Raw genomic sequence first — 17,506 nt, 5'->3', positions numbered from 1 at the left:
CTCAGAGCTCAGATGCAATCATGTTGATGCTGGAGAGCCTTCACCATGCCTTATGCCTGGTGATGCAGAGTATACACGACCTGGCTCAACATCGGCCCATCATTAGCATGGAGGATTTCAGGGCTCAGGTGGCCTGGCCAGGAGTCCAGCCTTCTTCTTTGGGGGGAGGTGAGGCTCCTACAGCCCAAGAGCCGCTGCTAGAGCCGGAGGCGACACTCGAGGCCACACCAGAGGAGACACCGGAGGATAATCCTGCTGCCACACCTACTGAGGACACAGATTATGCAGCTGATATGGCGGCGGCATAGAGTTCCTAGGATCCCTGGCCCACTCCAGCACCAAATACATCTTTGCCAGCCCAGGATGCTCCCTCCTCACCTCATGATGAGCTGACACCAACATAGGAGGGCTAAAGACAAGACTTTATTTATTTTCTACTTTTTAGATACAATTTTTAAATTTTAGTTTTAGTTTATTTACATATTTAGCAAAATTTACAGCTTTTTGAACAATTTACAGTTTTTAAATCTTATGCAGTGGTTTGTTTTGGTTTTAAAATTCTGGTGTTTGTGATTGATGTTGGAATTGGTTGATTGCATGACTTGAGTGAATTATGATGTTAGATCACGTGCTTTGAATAAGTATGTGGTAATTAGAAGAGAAAGAACATGAATTAAGGGCGTGAGTGAAAATGTTAGTTTGTTTGACAGGTAAATTGTGAAGGTAATCATTAGCCATAACCCGGTGAGTTGTATGAACCTTAATTGTGAGAGAATGACTAGCATTGAGTACCGATTTTTGCATGAATCTTTGAATATTGAATGAATGCATGATTTTGGAAATGATGAAGGCCGTGATTGATTGAATTAACCACTTAGCCAAACAGCTTACCCTGTTCATGAATAATGAATTCTTTGCACCCATGTTGAGCTTAGATATGATTTATTGAGTTGAACCCTAAGCCAATTGAATTATAATCTCCATCTACCTTTATTTAGGTTTTAGGAGAGCATCATGGTTCAAAGAAAATTTGTCCCAAATTGAAGGGAAGATATTGGGTGATGATAATTATGGTAAGACAAGTAACAGCCTCACAGGAAAATTATGTAAAGAAGTAGTAAGTAAAAACTGCTAAAATAAAATAATAAAAAAAAGTTTCAAGAATAAGCAAGTTTGTGTGTGTTTTTGCTTAAGCTAAGTGCCTTATGATTGGGGCATTTCAATAGAAGCTATGAATAAAAGGAAAAGAGTTGATCTAAGGATGAATGCTCTCCTAGAACCTAAATTTTGCATCCTAGAAAAACCATGAATTGTTTGTAGCCCAGCCTTATTACAAGCCAAGAAAGTCCTTCAGATTCAATTTGTGTGTTTGTGATTGTATGGCATGAGATGAAATGCAAAAGTTGAGACTTGTGTTGGTTGTTAATTTTAAGAATTACCTTAAACACTTGTGCTTATGAGAGAAATAGTGACCGTGAGGATTAGGCTTGATGAACCTTCCTTGATAATTGTCTTGCTTGCTAGCTTATTCCACTTGTGCCACTTAATGATCATGTTCATAACTTTGAAATTCTGCATATCTTTAAGAAGAGTTGTTGGTTGAAGTATTGCTTGCCGCTTATATCATGTGATTGAAAGTTTTGGAACAAACACATCTTTTGATTAACCACTGTGAACTCTGTCACTTGAGGACAAGTAAACTGTTATTTCTTTGTTTGAGGACAAGCAAAATTGTAAATTTGGGGGAGTTTGCTAGTCGTTATTTACGACTAACTTTTGTATTGAATAGTTACATAAAATTAACCTATTTCCCCCAATTTATGGTTCTTTTTGTATGATGTACATATTCTCATGTTTAGTTTGATTTTATATAGTGAATACTTCCATTTTGTGAATTAATGTTGAAACCACTTCAATTTCAGGCTAAAAGAAGAGACGGTTCAAGCAGTTGTTGTCTCGCTAAGCGAGGCATATGCGCTTAGCGAGTGACATCCGCTAAGCGAGGCATGCAGCTCGCTTAGCATGCTGAGAAATCCTAGAAGAGGATTATTCAGAGATGTCCTCACTCAGTGCGCCGCAAGCTCACCCAGCGAGTCATTTATCTCTTCCCACACTCAGTGCGCCCAACTCGCTAAGCCAAAATTCACTTACTCTTGCTTAGCGAGCCTTCAGAATTTGAAACTGTAGAAGCAAAGCTTCATGGTGAATCAAAAGTGATTCAAAGATGTTTTGATGATAAAAATGATGATAACAAAAGATGATGACAAAGGTGATGACAAAAAGCTCAAAGGTCAATCAAAGGATGAGTTCAAGATATTCAAGAAGAAATCAAGAGCAAATTCAAGACTCAAGAGGAAAAGTTGAAGAACACTTCAAGATTCAAGAAGAAGGATGAATTCAAGAATCAAGATTCAAGGATCAAGCTTCAAGAATCAAGATCAAGATTCAAGATTCAAGAATCAAGAGAAGACTTAATCAAGATAAGTATGAAAAGGATTTTTCAAAAACTGAGTAGCACATGGATTTTTCACAAAAACATGTTTACCAAAGAGTTTTTACTCTCTGGTAATCGATTATCAGATTGTTGTAATCGATTACCAGTAGCAAAATGTTTTTGAAAAAGTTTTCAAATTGAATTTACAACGTTCTAATTAATTTCAAAAAGTTGTAATCGATTACAATGTTTTGGTAATTGATTACCAGTGCATTTGAACGTTGAAATTCAAATTTAAATGTGAAGAGTCACATCCTTTCACATAAAAGCCTTGTGTAATCGATTACACTAATTTGGTAATCGATTACCAGTGATTGTTTCTGAATAAATCAAAAGATGTAACTCTTCAAACAGTTTTTGACTTTTTCAAATTGGTTTTTAAGTTTTTCTAAAAGTCATAACTCTTCTAATGGTTGTCTTGACCAGACATGAAGAGTCTATAAAAGCAAGGCTTTGTTTTGCTTTTCAAGTATCTTGAACACTTATTCATACAATCCTTTACAAGCCTTGAATCTCTTTGAACTTCTTCTTCTTCTTTGTACCAAAAGCTTTCCAAAGTTATCTGGTTTTCTAAACCTTGAAAACTTGTGCTATTCATCTTTTCATTCTCTTCTCCCTCTGCCAAAAAGAATTCGCCAAGGACTAACCGCCTAAATTCTTTTTGTGTCTCTCTTCTCCATTTTCCAAAAGAACAAAGGACTAACCGCCTGAATTCTTTTGTGTCTCCCTTCTCCCTTGTCAAAGAATTCAAAACGACACAATCTGAGAATACTTTTGATTCTTCCCTTTCCCTAATATAAAAGTGTTCAAAGGACTAACCGCCTGAGAATTCTTTTGTATCCCCATTCACAAAGTATCAAAGGTTTAACAGCCTGAGATCTTTGTCTTAACACATTGGAGGGTACATCCTTTGTGGTACAAGTAGAGGGTACATCTACTTGGGTTTGACTGAGAACAAGAGAGGGTACACTTCTTGTGGATCAGTTCTAGTGGAGGGTACATCCACTAGGGTTTCAAAGAGAACAAGGGAGGGTACATCCCATGTGGATCTTTGCTTGTAAAAGGATTTTTACAAGGTTGAAAGAAATCTCAAGGACCGCAAGTCGCTTGGGGACTGGATGTAGGCACGGGTTGTTGCCGAACCAGTATAAAAACTCTTGTGTGTTTATCTCCTTCTTCCCTACTCTTTTAATTTCCGCTGTGCATTTAATTTCTGCTTTTACTTTTGGTTAAGTTTCTCTTCTACTCCTTATTCACTTAACAACATAGTAAAATCCTTAGAAGAGTAAATTTTTAATTAGTAAAGGTTTAGGAATAATTAATTCAACCCACCTTCTTAATTATTCTGAGACCACTCGATCCAACAGAAACGTCAAGGGGCCTTTAAAACACTGAAGTTGGCAGAAACTAGAGAGAGGAGTCGAAAAACAAAGCCAAGGGAGAAGCTAGAGCGATAGAAATGAAGCAACCAAGAAAGTCTAGGTAAAAGGGGTGAGATTAGGGTTATAGAGGTTAAAGGAGACATCCTCAACCATTCTTAGCCATTTTCTTCCCTCAAAATTTGTCATTTGTATTGAAAGCTCATTACTTGTAATGGAAGGCTAAACCTCTTGGTTGGGAAGTTCTACTGAACCTTTGATGTAATATTCTTTCACTATCTATTTAATGTTGTTTTTATGTGTTCATTACTTCTATACATGCTTATTTTTATATGTTTGTGGCTTGATCACCCATTTGTACGTATAGTTAGGATTTTTAGCATTGGGAAGTGTTTTAAAGCCTTAGAACTTGATAAAGCAAGCTAGAAAACTGTATGTCTAGGAATGAAGTACAGCTATCTAGTCCATATTATGTTATAGACTTAATGCAACTCTTTTAGGCTGAGTTTGTTGAGGGATCAAGGATGAGGTTTAAATAAAGTTAGGCCCATTCACTCGAGGGATCTTGGTTTGGGTAATTTCTCAGCATAAGAACACTAGGATAACATTAAATGGAGAAAATATATAGCAACATCAAGGTAGATTCAGTAGAACGACGCAACACTTTCTAACTTGACTATTTTTACTTCTCAAACCGTAGATATTTAGTTTATAGTTAACTAGATTTTCACACAAAAACCCAACTTGATATTTATTTTGTTTTTGATTGTGTACAAATGTTTGCTCACTGAACATACATTTTTTGGGTGAAACAAATTCCCTGTGGATACGATACTCGATTCTTACCATTTTATATTACTTGCACGACTTAGTGCACTTGTCGAATAGCATCACAGAAAGAGTAGCTCTAACAAGTTACTGACAGTAAAAAATGTGGGTGTCCTCTTAAGCTGCGAGGGAAAATCAGTAGTGGGAGGTGAAAGATAGATGGTGAAGTTAATATGTGGGAGTCATAATCATGCATTGGCTAAGTCATTAGTTGGATATCCATATGTTGGTTGACTAACTAAGGATGAGAAGATTATTATTGGTGATATGACAAAGTCAATGGTCAAACCAAAAAATATTCTTCTAACATTGAAGGAGCACAATGGCAACAGTTCTACAACAATGAAGTAAGTATACAATGCAAGATGTACATACCATTTTTCTATAAGAGACAATAATATTGAAATGCAACAACTAATGAAACTTCTTGAAGGGATTAGTATATTCACTGGCATAGATTGAAGGATGAAGATGTTGTACGTGATATATTTTGGAGTCATCCTGATGCAGTTAAATTAACCAATGCTTGTAATATGGTATTTCTTGTAGATAGTATCTATAAAACAAACATATACAAACTGACATTACTTGAAATTGTTGGTATGACACCAACTGGGATGACATTTTCAACTGTATTTCCCTATTTGGAGGGAGAACTTATAAACAATGTTGTTTGGACTCTGGAACAGTTTTGAGATATTTTTCTAAGATGAGATGCACTCCCTAAAGTTATTGTTACCTAAATGCAGTAAAAATTGTTTCCCTGAGTTAACCAATTTGTTGTGTCAATTTCACATTGATAAGAATGTGAAGGCAAAATTTAAAACCCTTGTGGGTAAAAGAAATGCATAGGATTATGTCATGGAAGCATGGGAGAGTCTGGTGAATTGTCCTTCTGAGCAAGAGTTCAATGACTACCTTATGCAGTTTGAAATTGATTGCTCACCATGGTTAATGCTCTTCCTAAAACTTTGTCTAAGGCCCGATGTAATCCTCTAGTTCTAACCATAATCTACAAATTTAAACAGTACTAACAATTAATGTCGTCATCCAAATAATAATTGACTTTTGGTAGAAATTTTTTCATTATATTAATAAAAAAAACTAACTAACAAATTGATTAGTAAATCTTGTAAAACCCTATTGTATTATACAATGTAGTATATTTTAACAAAGGTAATAACAACATTTAAATTAACATTAAATTATTAATGTAACAAACTAAAATATATCATGAAAATAAAACTACAATTTAATTTAATTTTTTTATATAATACTATTTAATAATTCATAAATACATATTTTAATATTTTTTAAATAACTATTTTAATACTTTTATATATTCATAAATCAATATAGAAATTCTTTTTTAAATTTTTATATTGCACATCACTAATTCTAGTAAACAAAAATATGTCATCAAAATCTAAGTACAATTTTCTTTTTTATTTCTAACAAATAACTACTTCATTATTTTACAAATAAGTATTTTAATACTTGTAAATATTTATAAATAAATGAAGAAATTCTTTATTTTTACTTTCAAACACTATTTATATAAATATTTAATACTACTAGTGTAATAATATTGATACGAGTATATCAATAAAAAAACATTTGTCATATGCAATATTATCTTTTCTTGTTTAACTAAATTCTACAATATATTGTTATAAAAAAATGAATTTTTTTTATTTCACAGTTTTATAAATAACTATTTTAAATATAAAAACGAATTAAATTAGTTATTTTGAAAATAATTAAATAACGATAAAATTTATTCATTGATTTTTAAATAAACAAAATTCATAAAGAAATTATTTATTAAATTAATTAATTATTAAAAACAACTTAAATAAAAAATATAAATAATTAGATAGATAAATTTTTAAAATAAATTATAAAATAATAAAAATAACAAAAAATTACAAATTTATTTTTAAATAAATAAATTAATTCAAATAATAATTTATTATTAAAAATAAAATAAAAAACAATTATATAGATTGAAAATCCGTATGAATTTTATGGATTGACAATCCATAAGGTTGTTATGAATTTCCATTTTCTATCAATATAGAGAAAATAAACTCAGACAAAAGGACTCATGGTAACGGCAATAGTAGGAAAAATGAAGATTGAAACAGCAACACATGCACAAGATGGGTTAGGTGTAGGGAGGAGGAGACTCGTTTTAAAATTTTAAGTGAATGGCAATTTCGCCACTTCACTTAACATGTTGGGTGCATAAGAAGTTTGGATGGTGCAGGAAGAAGTCCCATCATGGGTGATTGTACCACAAATCAATCCCCAAGGTCGGCCATTACTTTTAGATATAGAGCAAATAGGTTTCATCATGAACAATAATAAAAATATAGTTAATAACTATGACCATTCTTTAACCATATAATAGTAGGCTATTAGTTACGGACATGTAATGTGACACACTACTAGAAAATAAGGTTTTAACATCGCTACATTAACATCGGTTTTGGATAAAACCTATGTTAACAAAAATGTGGTGGTATCCAAAACCGATGTTAACAAAAATATGGTGGCATTCTTGTAAATAAAATGAGTTTATTAACATTGATTTTGTCAAAATCGATGTTAACGAGGGAATGTTAACATTGGTTTTTTGAAAAACCGATGTTAACGAGGGCATGTTAACATCGGTTTTGTCAAAAAACCGATGTTGTGTTTTACTTAAATTAAAAGCCCAAAACCCTTTTCTGCTTATGCTCAATCTCGCAAACCCACTCTACTGTCATTGCGCTTCTCCAACCCTGTGTCCACCTTCGTGCTCACCGGAAGTCACGCTCACCGTCGTGTCTAGAGTACTGTTGTCACTGCTCTTCTTGCAAACCCACTCTGCTATCACGCTCCTCCATGTCTTGGGTACTGCCATTTTTTGAGCTTATCGGCACAATATCTTCTGGGTACAATTTGCTAGTCTTTGTACTCATTTACTGTAGAACATCCACAGGTATGTCCTTCTAATGACCGCATCCCCTGGTTTCTGTTGAAATCATATTTAAAATACTTTTAGGCTTAAAGCTGAGCAGACCATAGCTCGACTGGGTCTCTCTCATCTTTAATAGAAAGCTGTGTTTTTATCTGAGATTGTGAGCCTTTATTTTAGAAGACTGGAAATGAAGCAATGATATAACCAAGTAGAGGGCCTTGATTTTGAGATTTGATATGATCCATAAGTGCTTCTGATTGAGTGTTGCCTTTCAATTTGTGGATGGTTCTGTCTGAGTATATTAGAGACATTCCTTTTTTGGTTGTATCTGTTCAAAGTCTCCCACTTTTGAGGATATAAGAGACATTGAAATTGTTGTTGCCAGTAGATGTGTATTGAAGGTCATTTCATTATGGAACATGTAACTGGTAGAAGCTAAAAGCCTTAAACTAGGAAAATTAGGAGTGACTCTCTTAGGAGAGCTATATTTAGCTATGGTCATGTTTCTTTTTCTCTTTTTTATTTTATTTTAATTTATGTTTCCGCATTCTTCTATTCTACAGTTTGACAGACAAGCTTTCTATATTAGAGTTTCCATGCATTAATTTCATATATTACTTACTTATTCTTTGCCTTTGTTTGCTTGGTGCCTCTGGTATATTATGGTTTGGTATATAAAATTAGCTTTTGATATATATATATATATATATATATATATATATATATATATATATATATATATATATATATATATATATATATATTATATGCTCACAATGGTTGGAGCTTAATTTATTCTAAAATCTAGCAATATTTGCATTAAAGTTTTGATAAGAATATGTCAAATCATTGATTATTTTTTAAAGTCCAATAAGGAATCATATTTTTTGAGGAGTCATAATAATTAGCAATATTTGCACTTGCAGTTCCCCCAATTCACTCAAGAAAATGAAGTCTTTTAAACTTTTTGACAACTTGCAAGTTGCAAAATATTTTTTGGGTCTCACCACCAACATGTTTAGCCCACTTCGTGTTTTGTCTAATCAGTCATCACCCATGGTCCCATGGTTACTTTGTGCTTGACACTAAATTGGTAAAGATCATGGAATTGGACAAGGTTAACCTATATTCTTCATGCTTCACACATCTCTTAAGATCATAGTAACCAAAGGCTATGTCAAGTTATTGAAGTATGGTGACTCGCTTTACCGGTGCAAGTGTGTTAAGGTTGTTGCTCTTGGCCACATGTGCACTGTGATCAAGAGGGTTGACCCGAGTTTGGCTTATTTAGAACAGGTCAGACAACACATGGCTAGGCTTCCCTCTATTGATCCAAATACGAGGACTGTTTTGATCTGTAGATATCCTAATGTTGGTAAGAGCTCGTTCATTAACAAGATTATGAGAGTTGATGTGGATGTCCAGCCCTATGCTTTCACTACCAAGTCTCTCTTTGTAGGTCATATTGATTATAAATACATGAGGTACCAAGTAATTGATACGCCAGGGATTTTAGACAGGCCTTTTGAAGATTATAATATTATTGAGATGTGTAGTATCACTGCTCTAACACATTTGAGAGCTGCAATCTTGTTTTTCTTGGACGTCTCTGGATCTTGTGGTTACAATATTGCTTAGCTGGCAGTGCTGTTTCACAACATTAAGTCTTTGTTTATGAACAAGTCGTTGATTATAGTCTGCAACAAGACAGACTTGCAACCACTAGAGGGGATATCAAAGGAAAACATGAAGTTGGTCAATGAGATGAAAGCTGAAGCCTTGAAGACTCTAGTTGGTCAAGGAGGTGAGCCTACAGACAATAACAGTGTATTGTTGACCGTGAGCACTTTGACAGAAAAGGAGCAATTGCTGTGAAAAATGCAGCATGTAAGAGGTTATTGGATCAGAGGGTGGAGATAAAGATGAAGTCAAAGATAATTAACAACTGCTTGAACAAGTTTCATGTTGCAGTACCAAAGCCTTATGACTAGAAGGAAAAGCCTCCATGTATTCCTGAAGCAGTTTTAGAAGCGAAAGCTAAGCAAGCAGTTTTAAAAGCTAAAGCTAAGTTAAGCAAGTTGCTGTTTAGATCCATGGTTACTAGGATCCATTAAGAGATGTGTGAAAAAGAGGGTTGGCTGAAATTGGACAAACATAAAAGAAATTTTGTTGTTGTTTAGAAGTCTTTGGTTATAATTATGATGACATCATGGAAGCTACATAGGTTTTTTGTTGTAGTTTATGTTATCTATCTGCACTATTTTCAGTATTGTGAAGATTGATGTGGAGAATTGTAGCCCTATCTGTGTACCCCATTTTTTAGATTCAAAGTTATATATGAGCACTATAATAATGTAATCAATTATAGTGTGTTTGGATAGAGCAATTTAACAGGAAAATTCATTTTTTCAAGAAATTTAAAATGATTCGTGATAAAATAGCTTGTTTGGATAGAGTATTTGAAAGGAGATTTAATTTTTGGTATTTTTATGAATCATTTTGATTGACTAAAACAGTGGGATTTCAAATTCTCTTAAAAAATATAGAATTTGAAATTCTTTTTTCGGAGATGCTCACTCTAACTCAGGTTCATGCTCGCGACTCTTTCTCGCTCAACACTCACAACTGTGGGTGACTAAAGTTTTTACGATCGATATCGACATAAGTTGTTTTTCACTGACATTGGCCGAGGTTTTTTCAGTTAGAATTTTTTTGTATGATGTCAACCAAAGCTATTTTTTGCTGATATCGACTAAGATTTTTTTTAGATGATGTTGGTTAGGGTTATTTTCTCACTGACGTCAGTCATGGGAAATTTTTGTTAACGTCGGCCAAGGATTTTTTTGGCCGTTGTCATCCAGGTTTTTTCAGTTGATGTTGACCAATGATTTTTTTTTTTTGTGAACATTGGCTATATTTTTTCTGCTGACATCGGTCATGATTAACTTTTGAGTAAACACTTGTTAGGATTTTTCAGCCGACGTCAGCTAGGTTTTTCCAGCCAACATTAGTCAAAGCTATTTTTTAGCCAATATTGACTAAGGTTATTTTTTACCCGATGTTAGCTAGGGTGTTTTGGTTGATGTCAACTACATTTTCTTAACCAACGTCGGTTAGGATGTTTTTGCTGACATCCACTAGGGTTTTCTGGCTGACATCAGCCAGAGCTATTTCTTAACCACATTAGCTAGGTTTTTTGGTTGATGTTGGTTAAGGTTTTTTCTGCTAACACCAGTTAGGTATTTTTAACCGACATTGGGCATGACTATTTTTAGTCGACATCAACTAGGTTCTTACAGTCGACATCCACTAGAGTTTTTTCCGTCGACATCGGTCAGAGCTATTTTTAGCCAACATCAGCCAAGGCTATTTTATAGCTAATGTTGGGTAAGGTTTTTTGTTCGACATTGGTCAGGGATATTTTTTAGCCAACTTTGACTAGGGATTTTTCGGCCAACGTTGACCAATGATATTTTCCGACCGACATCGGGTAAGTTCTATTGGTCGGCATCAACCAAGCTATTTTTTAGCCGATATTGGATAGATTTTTTTGTCAACGCTTGCTAGGATTTTTTAGGCCGACGTTGGCTAAAAATAGCCTTGGTCAATGTCGTTTGAAAAGATCCTAGCCGGTGTCGGCCAAACAAACCCTAGCCATTGTTGGTAAAAAAAAAAAGTCTCAACCAACGTTAGCCAAAAAATAGCCCTGGCTGACGTCAGCTAACAAATATTCTCGACATACTTTGACAAAAAAAACCCTATTTGATGTCGACTGAAAAATAGCCTTGGTTGATGTTGATTTAAAAACATCACTAGTTGTGGTAAGACAAAACAACCATGGTTAAAATTATCAATATTTTATATTTATAAATTATTAAAAATTGAAAATATTTTTTAATTAATGTTTCAAAATTGGATTGTGTTTATTTTCTATAAAGTTTAATATTAAAATTTCATCTATTTAAAATATAAAATTGAAATTTTGCATATGGAGGAAATTGAATTGCCCTATCTAAACAAAGAATTTAAAATGAAAGAAATTTGCATTGATTTATCCAAACAAAGCATTTGAAAAATGAAGGAAATTAAAATCAAAGCAATTCAAATTTTAGGCATTTCAAATTCCTTGAAATTTTGAAACTTCTGATCTAAACACAAGGTTACAGAATTCACAGTTTGTAAGATCAAATACTGCATACGAGAATCACATCTATCAACTAATCCATTTAACTTTTATTCCGAGACTCACATCTATCACTCTCTTGATTTGGGTGGTAGGGGGTTGTGTAATTTCTATGAGTCATAAACTAATTAATGTTCTTGCTACCAAAAGTGTCCTTATCGTCATAATATCATTTTTATAAGAATATGCCAAAACTATGATTTATGAAGGTCAGATAATTCAATTTGTTTTATGTATTGAATAATGATCCTCTTTGGATATACTTCACCAATACATATTGGATTGGATGCTTTTGGAGACATTGATCGAAGCTTGAGTCAGTAATGAGGCATATAGAAAACCGACATCAAAATTAACCACACCTTAAATTTGGCACTTCATATCCTGCAAAAAAAAAAAAAAAGACATTGAAAGTTAAAAGAAGATTTTGGTTAAAGGCAAAAATGTAAAAATATTATATGTATATCAATTCAGTATATAAACCACACACCATCAGTGACCTTGCCCACAACTTAGTCCACCTTAAGACCTTCTTTGCCTACCCTTTTGATATCAATGACCTTGCCCTACACTCCTCTAGCAAGGTCAACCACACTATTGCCCCTCGTCAAGTGTTTCACCATGGTTAATGTAACATTAGTCTATTTCCAGAATCATTGATTATCCTCAAAAATCAACATGTGACTTTTCGACATGTTTTGTCTTCACTTACATACTTCTTAGGAAACCTTCAAAAAGGTTGCCCATTCCATAATTTTTTCAAGTTAAACACAATTAACTGTGGAGTTCTTGTGTGGTGGGTTACCAAAAAATAGGTGTATCTTATTGGTATATGTAATAATCATTATCTCCTTTAAGTTATCCTTAATTGTATAGTTTATTACTTACATTGTCGCTAGATCTCTCATTCAGGTGTGTATTCAATCCATTCATGTATCCCTTCCACTAGAAGTATGTCAAGAGTGACTCTTTGTCCATGTCTCATCTCTTTTTGCACTGACTGTCACTCATTGTCCTCGTCAACACCCAAGATGGTACATGCCCACCATCTTTCACTTTGTTAGTCATTGAACCTTATTATACTAAGAAAGTGATTTGTTCTAATATCACTTATGTAACACCCCAAGTTATTATTATTAATTCAATAATTTCGTAGTTAAAATAAGAAAACTTATAATAGTATCTTGCGTGTTACAGTTAACCTCATGCATGGCCTCATCATGGCTCACCAAAGTTATTGCTCCCTCAGCAACAAAGAAAGTTTGGCATGTAGAAATTTTAAGGATTCCCTAGATTAATAATTATAAGAAATCAATAAGATCTTGAAATATATGATTCTCACAAATAATAGATAAATAGTGTGTACATTTTCCTATAATGAGACTTTTCTTTAGTGTATTTTGATTTTTTTAAAGATGAGAAAAACAAGATTTCACTTTTTTGATTATCCTTTCTGTCTCTTTACGTTTGTGATGATTATGAGTTAAAGAGAATATTGTTCTGTCAAGAAGAGAATCTTATAAGAGAACTTTATTTTACGTTAGTGGGTATTAACCCGTACTTAACTATTACTCTGATCAAATAACTACTACTCTTGATTATTTCTAAAAACTTTTCCTATTTAATCCAATCAAGAGACATTAATTCTAACATGACAAAGTTTAATGTCATTGGCGACAAGTTCTTCATGGTGGCATAGAAGAAGGTCTCCGTCCACAACACCAAGGATAAGCATTTTTTGTTCAAATTAGATTGTTCTAACCATGTTCTCTGCGTGACACCTGCTAGGGTTTGTGCTTCGTTTGTGTTTGAATGTTTGGGTTTTTATTATTTTTGAAGTTTTAAAAAATTTAATAGTAACGGTTATAAATAGCCGTTATGTGTAAATTGAAACAGGCTCAATTTTTTTAACTAATGTAGTTATTGGATGAAAAAGGTAACATTCACACAATTTTAAAAATTTTAAGACCTAACTGAATGAAATAAAATAAATAATGAGAAAAAATAATTAGGTTTTAAATAAATTGCGTGTTGAACGTATCGTCATTGGACTTTGGTGACCTAGTTGACTATCTGTTTTTTTAAGAATTGATTAATTTTTTATTGATCTCCTTAAGTTACTTCTCATTTCAATGGATACTGGCCTTAATTCTTAATTAAGAGTACAATGCATGTTATGATATTCAATCTCGTACTTCATTTATTTTTGCTATGATATACAAGTTCCGTTTAAAAATGGTATCTCTTTTTTTTATATATAGAAACATAAATGATATTTTGAAAATTTTAGTCTTTTAGCCGAGCCAAATCACATCATGCGATTTACCTAACCAACCTTATCTGGTGTAGAATAAGTATTTTTGTTGTTTGCTATCATTTGAAACATTAAAGAATTAAATTAATTTTTTTACAGGAAAATAATTAAATTATATATATACAATCAATTTTTAACGATTTAATTAATATAATACATATATAAGATAACAATGAAAAAATTGTTCACATCCTGTTATCTTTAATCGTTCACTAAATTAGATTTTGTAAATTAGTAATGAAGGAAATATTTATATAATTAATAAATAATATTTTGCAAATTATCACATCTGGGCATTTGGTCTAGTGGTATGATTCTCGCTTTGGGTGCGAGAGGTCCCGAGTTCGATTCTCGGAATGCCCCATTTTTTTGTATCATTTAGGTTCAAATATCCTTTTAATTATTGAGTGCCACATGGAATAAGCAAGGACCACCAAAGCAGGAGAATTCTCATAATGGACCGTTTACGCATAAAAAGTAAACACTAAACTGCCATGTGAATATGGTAGTTGGAGAATTCAATATTCAAGCGTTAGTAAAAACAAAAGGGAGAGAAAAAATAATAAAATTAAATGTTTACATTTTTTAAAAACAAAAATAAAATACATTAAAAAAAGGTTTATATGCAATTTTAATTTTTCTATTTTACTCAATTCATAAATATTTGATCATCATATTTTAGAAAATTTATAATTTTTATTTTATATTTTAAAAAATCTATAATTTTAATATAATATCTAATTTTACGTATATTTTATTTTTTATTTTGTAATTAATTATATTATTTTTTAATAATACCTTAAATAAATATGTTAAGTTTATGATTTAATTGAATCAATAAAAAAAATATAGCATAAACAAAAATAAAAATTTAATTAAAATTATAATTTTTCTAAAATATGAAAATTAAATGTGTCTATCATTTTAGAGAATTAAAATTATATATTTTTTAGATAAGAAAATTGAATGTCTCAAACTTTGAAAGTACCAAAACTAAAGATACAAGAAAATAGGAGAACTCTTATTACATTAAGTCTAAAAAAACAAAAACAAAAAAAAGTACAAACTGTCCCATTCCCATCATTGACACTTGACGATCGCAGGACAGTTGTTATTTTTTTTATACTGAAAATTACTTTACACCATTTCATTCATAACCAACTGGTCAATACAAGCAAGCACATGTTACACGTGTATACGTATAGAGACCAGGAAGAGATGGTGCATCCGCGCAAGCTCATGGAAATACCATTAACTTGTTTCGGGCAGTTTTTATTATAGACATAATGTTTTGTTAGAAAAATAAAATAAGAATGTTTCATTGGCACTTAAAATTCCAGACTCATTTAGTTTTTGGATAAATAAAAGGGGAAAAGTGAAATTTGACGCATTTGTTCTTCAAATATAATTAATAGATATCACAATTATTGGTTACTATTAAAAAATGAAATCATTTCGTCAAACTTTACTTTTCATTTCATTTTTTTACTTTTTTATTTAATCAATAATAAAGCTATATGTTATGTCATTAGTTGATGGTGCTATTTAACAATAAAAACTAAAAATATTAACAAAATAATAATTCAAGAACTAAGATGGATAAAATTTTTGTTCAGAAATTAAAAGTGAAACTTAAAAATGATTATTAACTCAAAAATTTAATCTTTTGGTCTCCAAACTATAACCAATTAATCCACTAACACACTCATACGTTTTCCTCAATCAAAATGACATTAAATACCTACTAATAGTTCAACATTTTCCTGCAGTGAATAGGACTCACAACTGTCCCATAACCCATTACAACATGCGGGGTCAAATCATGCACAAATTGCAAAATCAGATGGCACACTTATAGGTAAACATATTACACATATTTGAACTTCCAAATATCGTCAAGAACAATTCAATCAGGCACTTTAATGCACATCACTTCCAAAATCTAGCCACTTTAATGCACATTACAAAAAGAAAAAGCCACTAAACAAGTCACGATTTCAACATTTCCAAGTATCAAGTTCACATGTTTACATGTTCTTATGGCACCAACATGAACCAGAATTATTTTCAACTTCATAGTAATCATACTCAAACATTTTAGATCAAAATTAATTGTTACAAAATTTATTATGGAAATTTATATGTGTATTAAATATATATTAAAAATTTTAGTGTTATATATAACGACATTAATTATTTCTAACATAATTATCCTATAACTTGGTTAAAACATCGTGCTAATAACGTGACAGATTGTTAATCTGTATAAGCTATACGTAAGGGCAAAATTAAAATTAAAAAAATTAAATGGTGTATATGAGATTTGAATGGTGTAAGAAGAAAAACTCTAACAATAGCCGCTCAGCACACTTGCCAATTGGGCTTGACCCAATAAAATAAAAAACATACTTTGGGTGATGCTAGGTGCACCCAGCATTTAACGTGAATGGACGAAAATGCCCTTCTTATAAATTTAAAAGTTGTGCACCCATCAACCCTATTCACGTGTTCCATACGAGCATCTCCTTCCCTCTTTTTCCCTGCGCCGCTGTGTCATTTGCTTTGGTTGTGCCGTTGGAGCTTCTTCTTCGTTGGAACTTCGACCTTCTTCTCCTCTGTTGGTTGTCGGCATTGAGGACCTGCAACTTTGTTGGGTTGTTCCACCGTCGAGGTAAGCTTTTTCTCCCCGTTAATGATTGCCTTTTCATTTCTGGTTTTGTGTTGTTGTACGGATCAACATGATCCGTGTTAGTAATAAGATCTGTATTACTCATACGGATCACAACATGATACATGTTAGTAATAAGATTTGTATTACTCATACAGATCAACTTGATTTGTAGAGTTACTTTACCACAAACATCAAGTTTCTCAAATCACTTAGATATGGTTTTCATTTCTTCCTTTATGGTCACTTAGGACTCAGATAAACCTTGGTCTGAAAAACTTAGTCTCCTCCAAAACATATGGATTAAATCTAGTGGGATGCTACCAAGAACATATTTAGATAGCTTACATGCACAAGGAAGACCATGCGTACATAGCCACAACAAGAAGGATTCTTGCCAGCATAATATACACGCTCAAACTCAGCAGTAATCTGATTTAAAGCATACCTTGAAACCATGCCAAGAAGCCTCTTGTATAAGGTAACTTTTAAAACATGTCCAACTACATGTGTACTTGTTTCAAAGGATGCTTTAATTTCAGTGTGTTGTAACGTGATCATGTTGTTCATGGCATCCCAAACACTACATAAGTCTCCAAGGCTATTTTGTAATACTCTTTTTAAAGCCCAATTAGCAGATTCAACCCTACATTTGCAATATACAAAAAACAATAA

At 32.5% G+C, this 17,506-nt stretch overlaps 1 protein-coding gene and 1 non-coding gene across 2 annotated transcripts; both read left to right on the top strand.

Annotated features, from left to right (window-relative positions):
- Positions 1-8,800: 8,800 nt before the first annotated feature.
- LOC114410868 (nucleolar GTP-binding protein 1-like) lies at positions 8,801-9,541 on the top strand. The gene is made up of 2 exons (XM_028374781.1): positions 8,801-9,287; positions 9,363-9,541. The coding sequence occupies exons 1-2, from the start codon at positions 8,801-8,803 to the stop codon at positions 9,539-9,541; spliced, it is 666 nt and encodes a 221-aa protein (XP_028230582.1).
- Positions 9,542-14,454: 4,913 nt separating this feature from the next.
- On the top strand, positions 14,455-14,526 carry TRNAP-UGG. Its single transcript has one exon. It is a non-coding gene; the product is annotated as a tRNA-Pro (tRNA).
- Positions 14,527-17,506: the final 2,980 nt, after the last annotated feature.

This window comes from Glycine soja, chromosome 4, assembly GCF_004193775.1.
Source record: "Glycine soja cultivar W05 chromosome 4, ASM419377v2, whole genome shotgun sequence".
NCBI classification, from domain to species: Eukaryota; Viridiplantae; Streptophyta; class Magnoliopsida; order Fabales; family Fabaceae; genus Glycine; species Glycine soja.
Note: the sequence above shows the minus strand (reverse complement) of the source record. Positions and strands in the feature narration are given on the sequence as shown.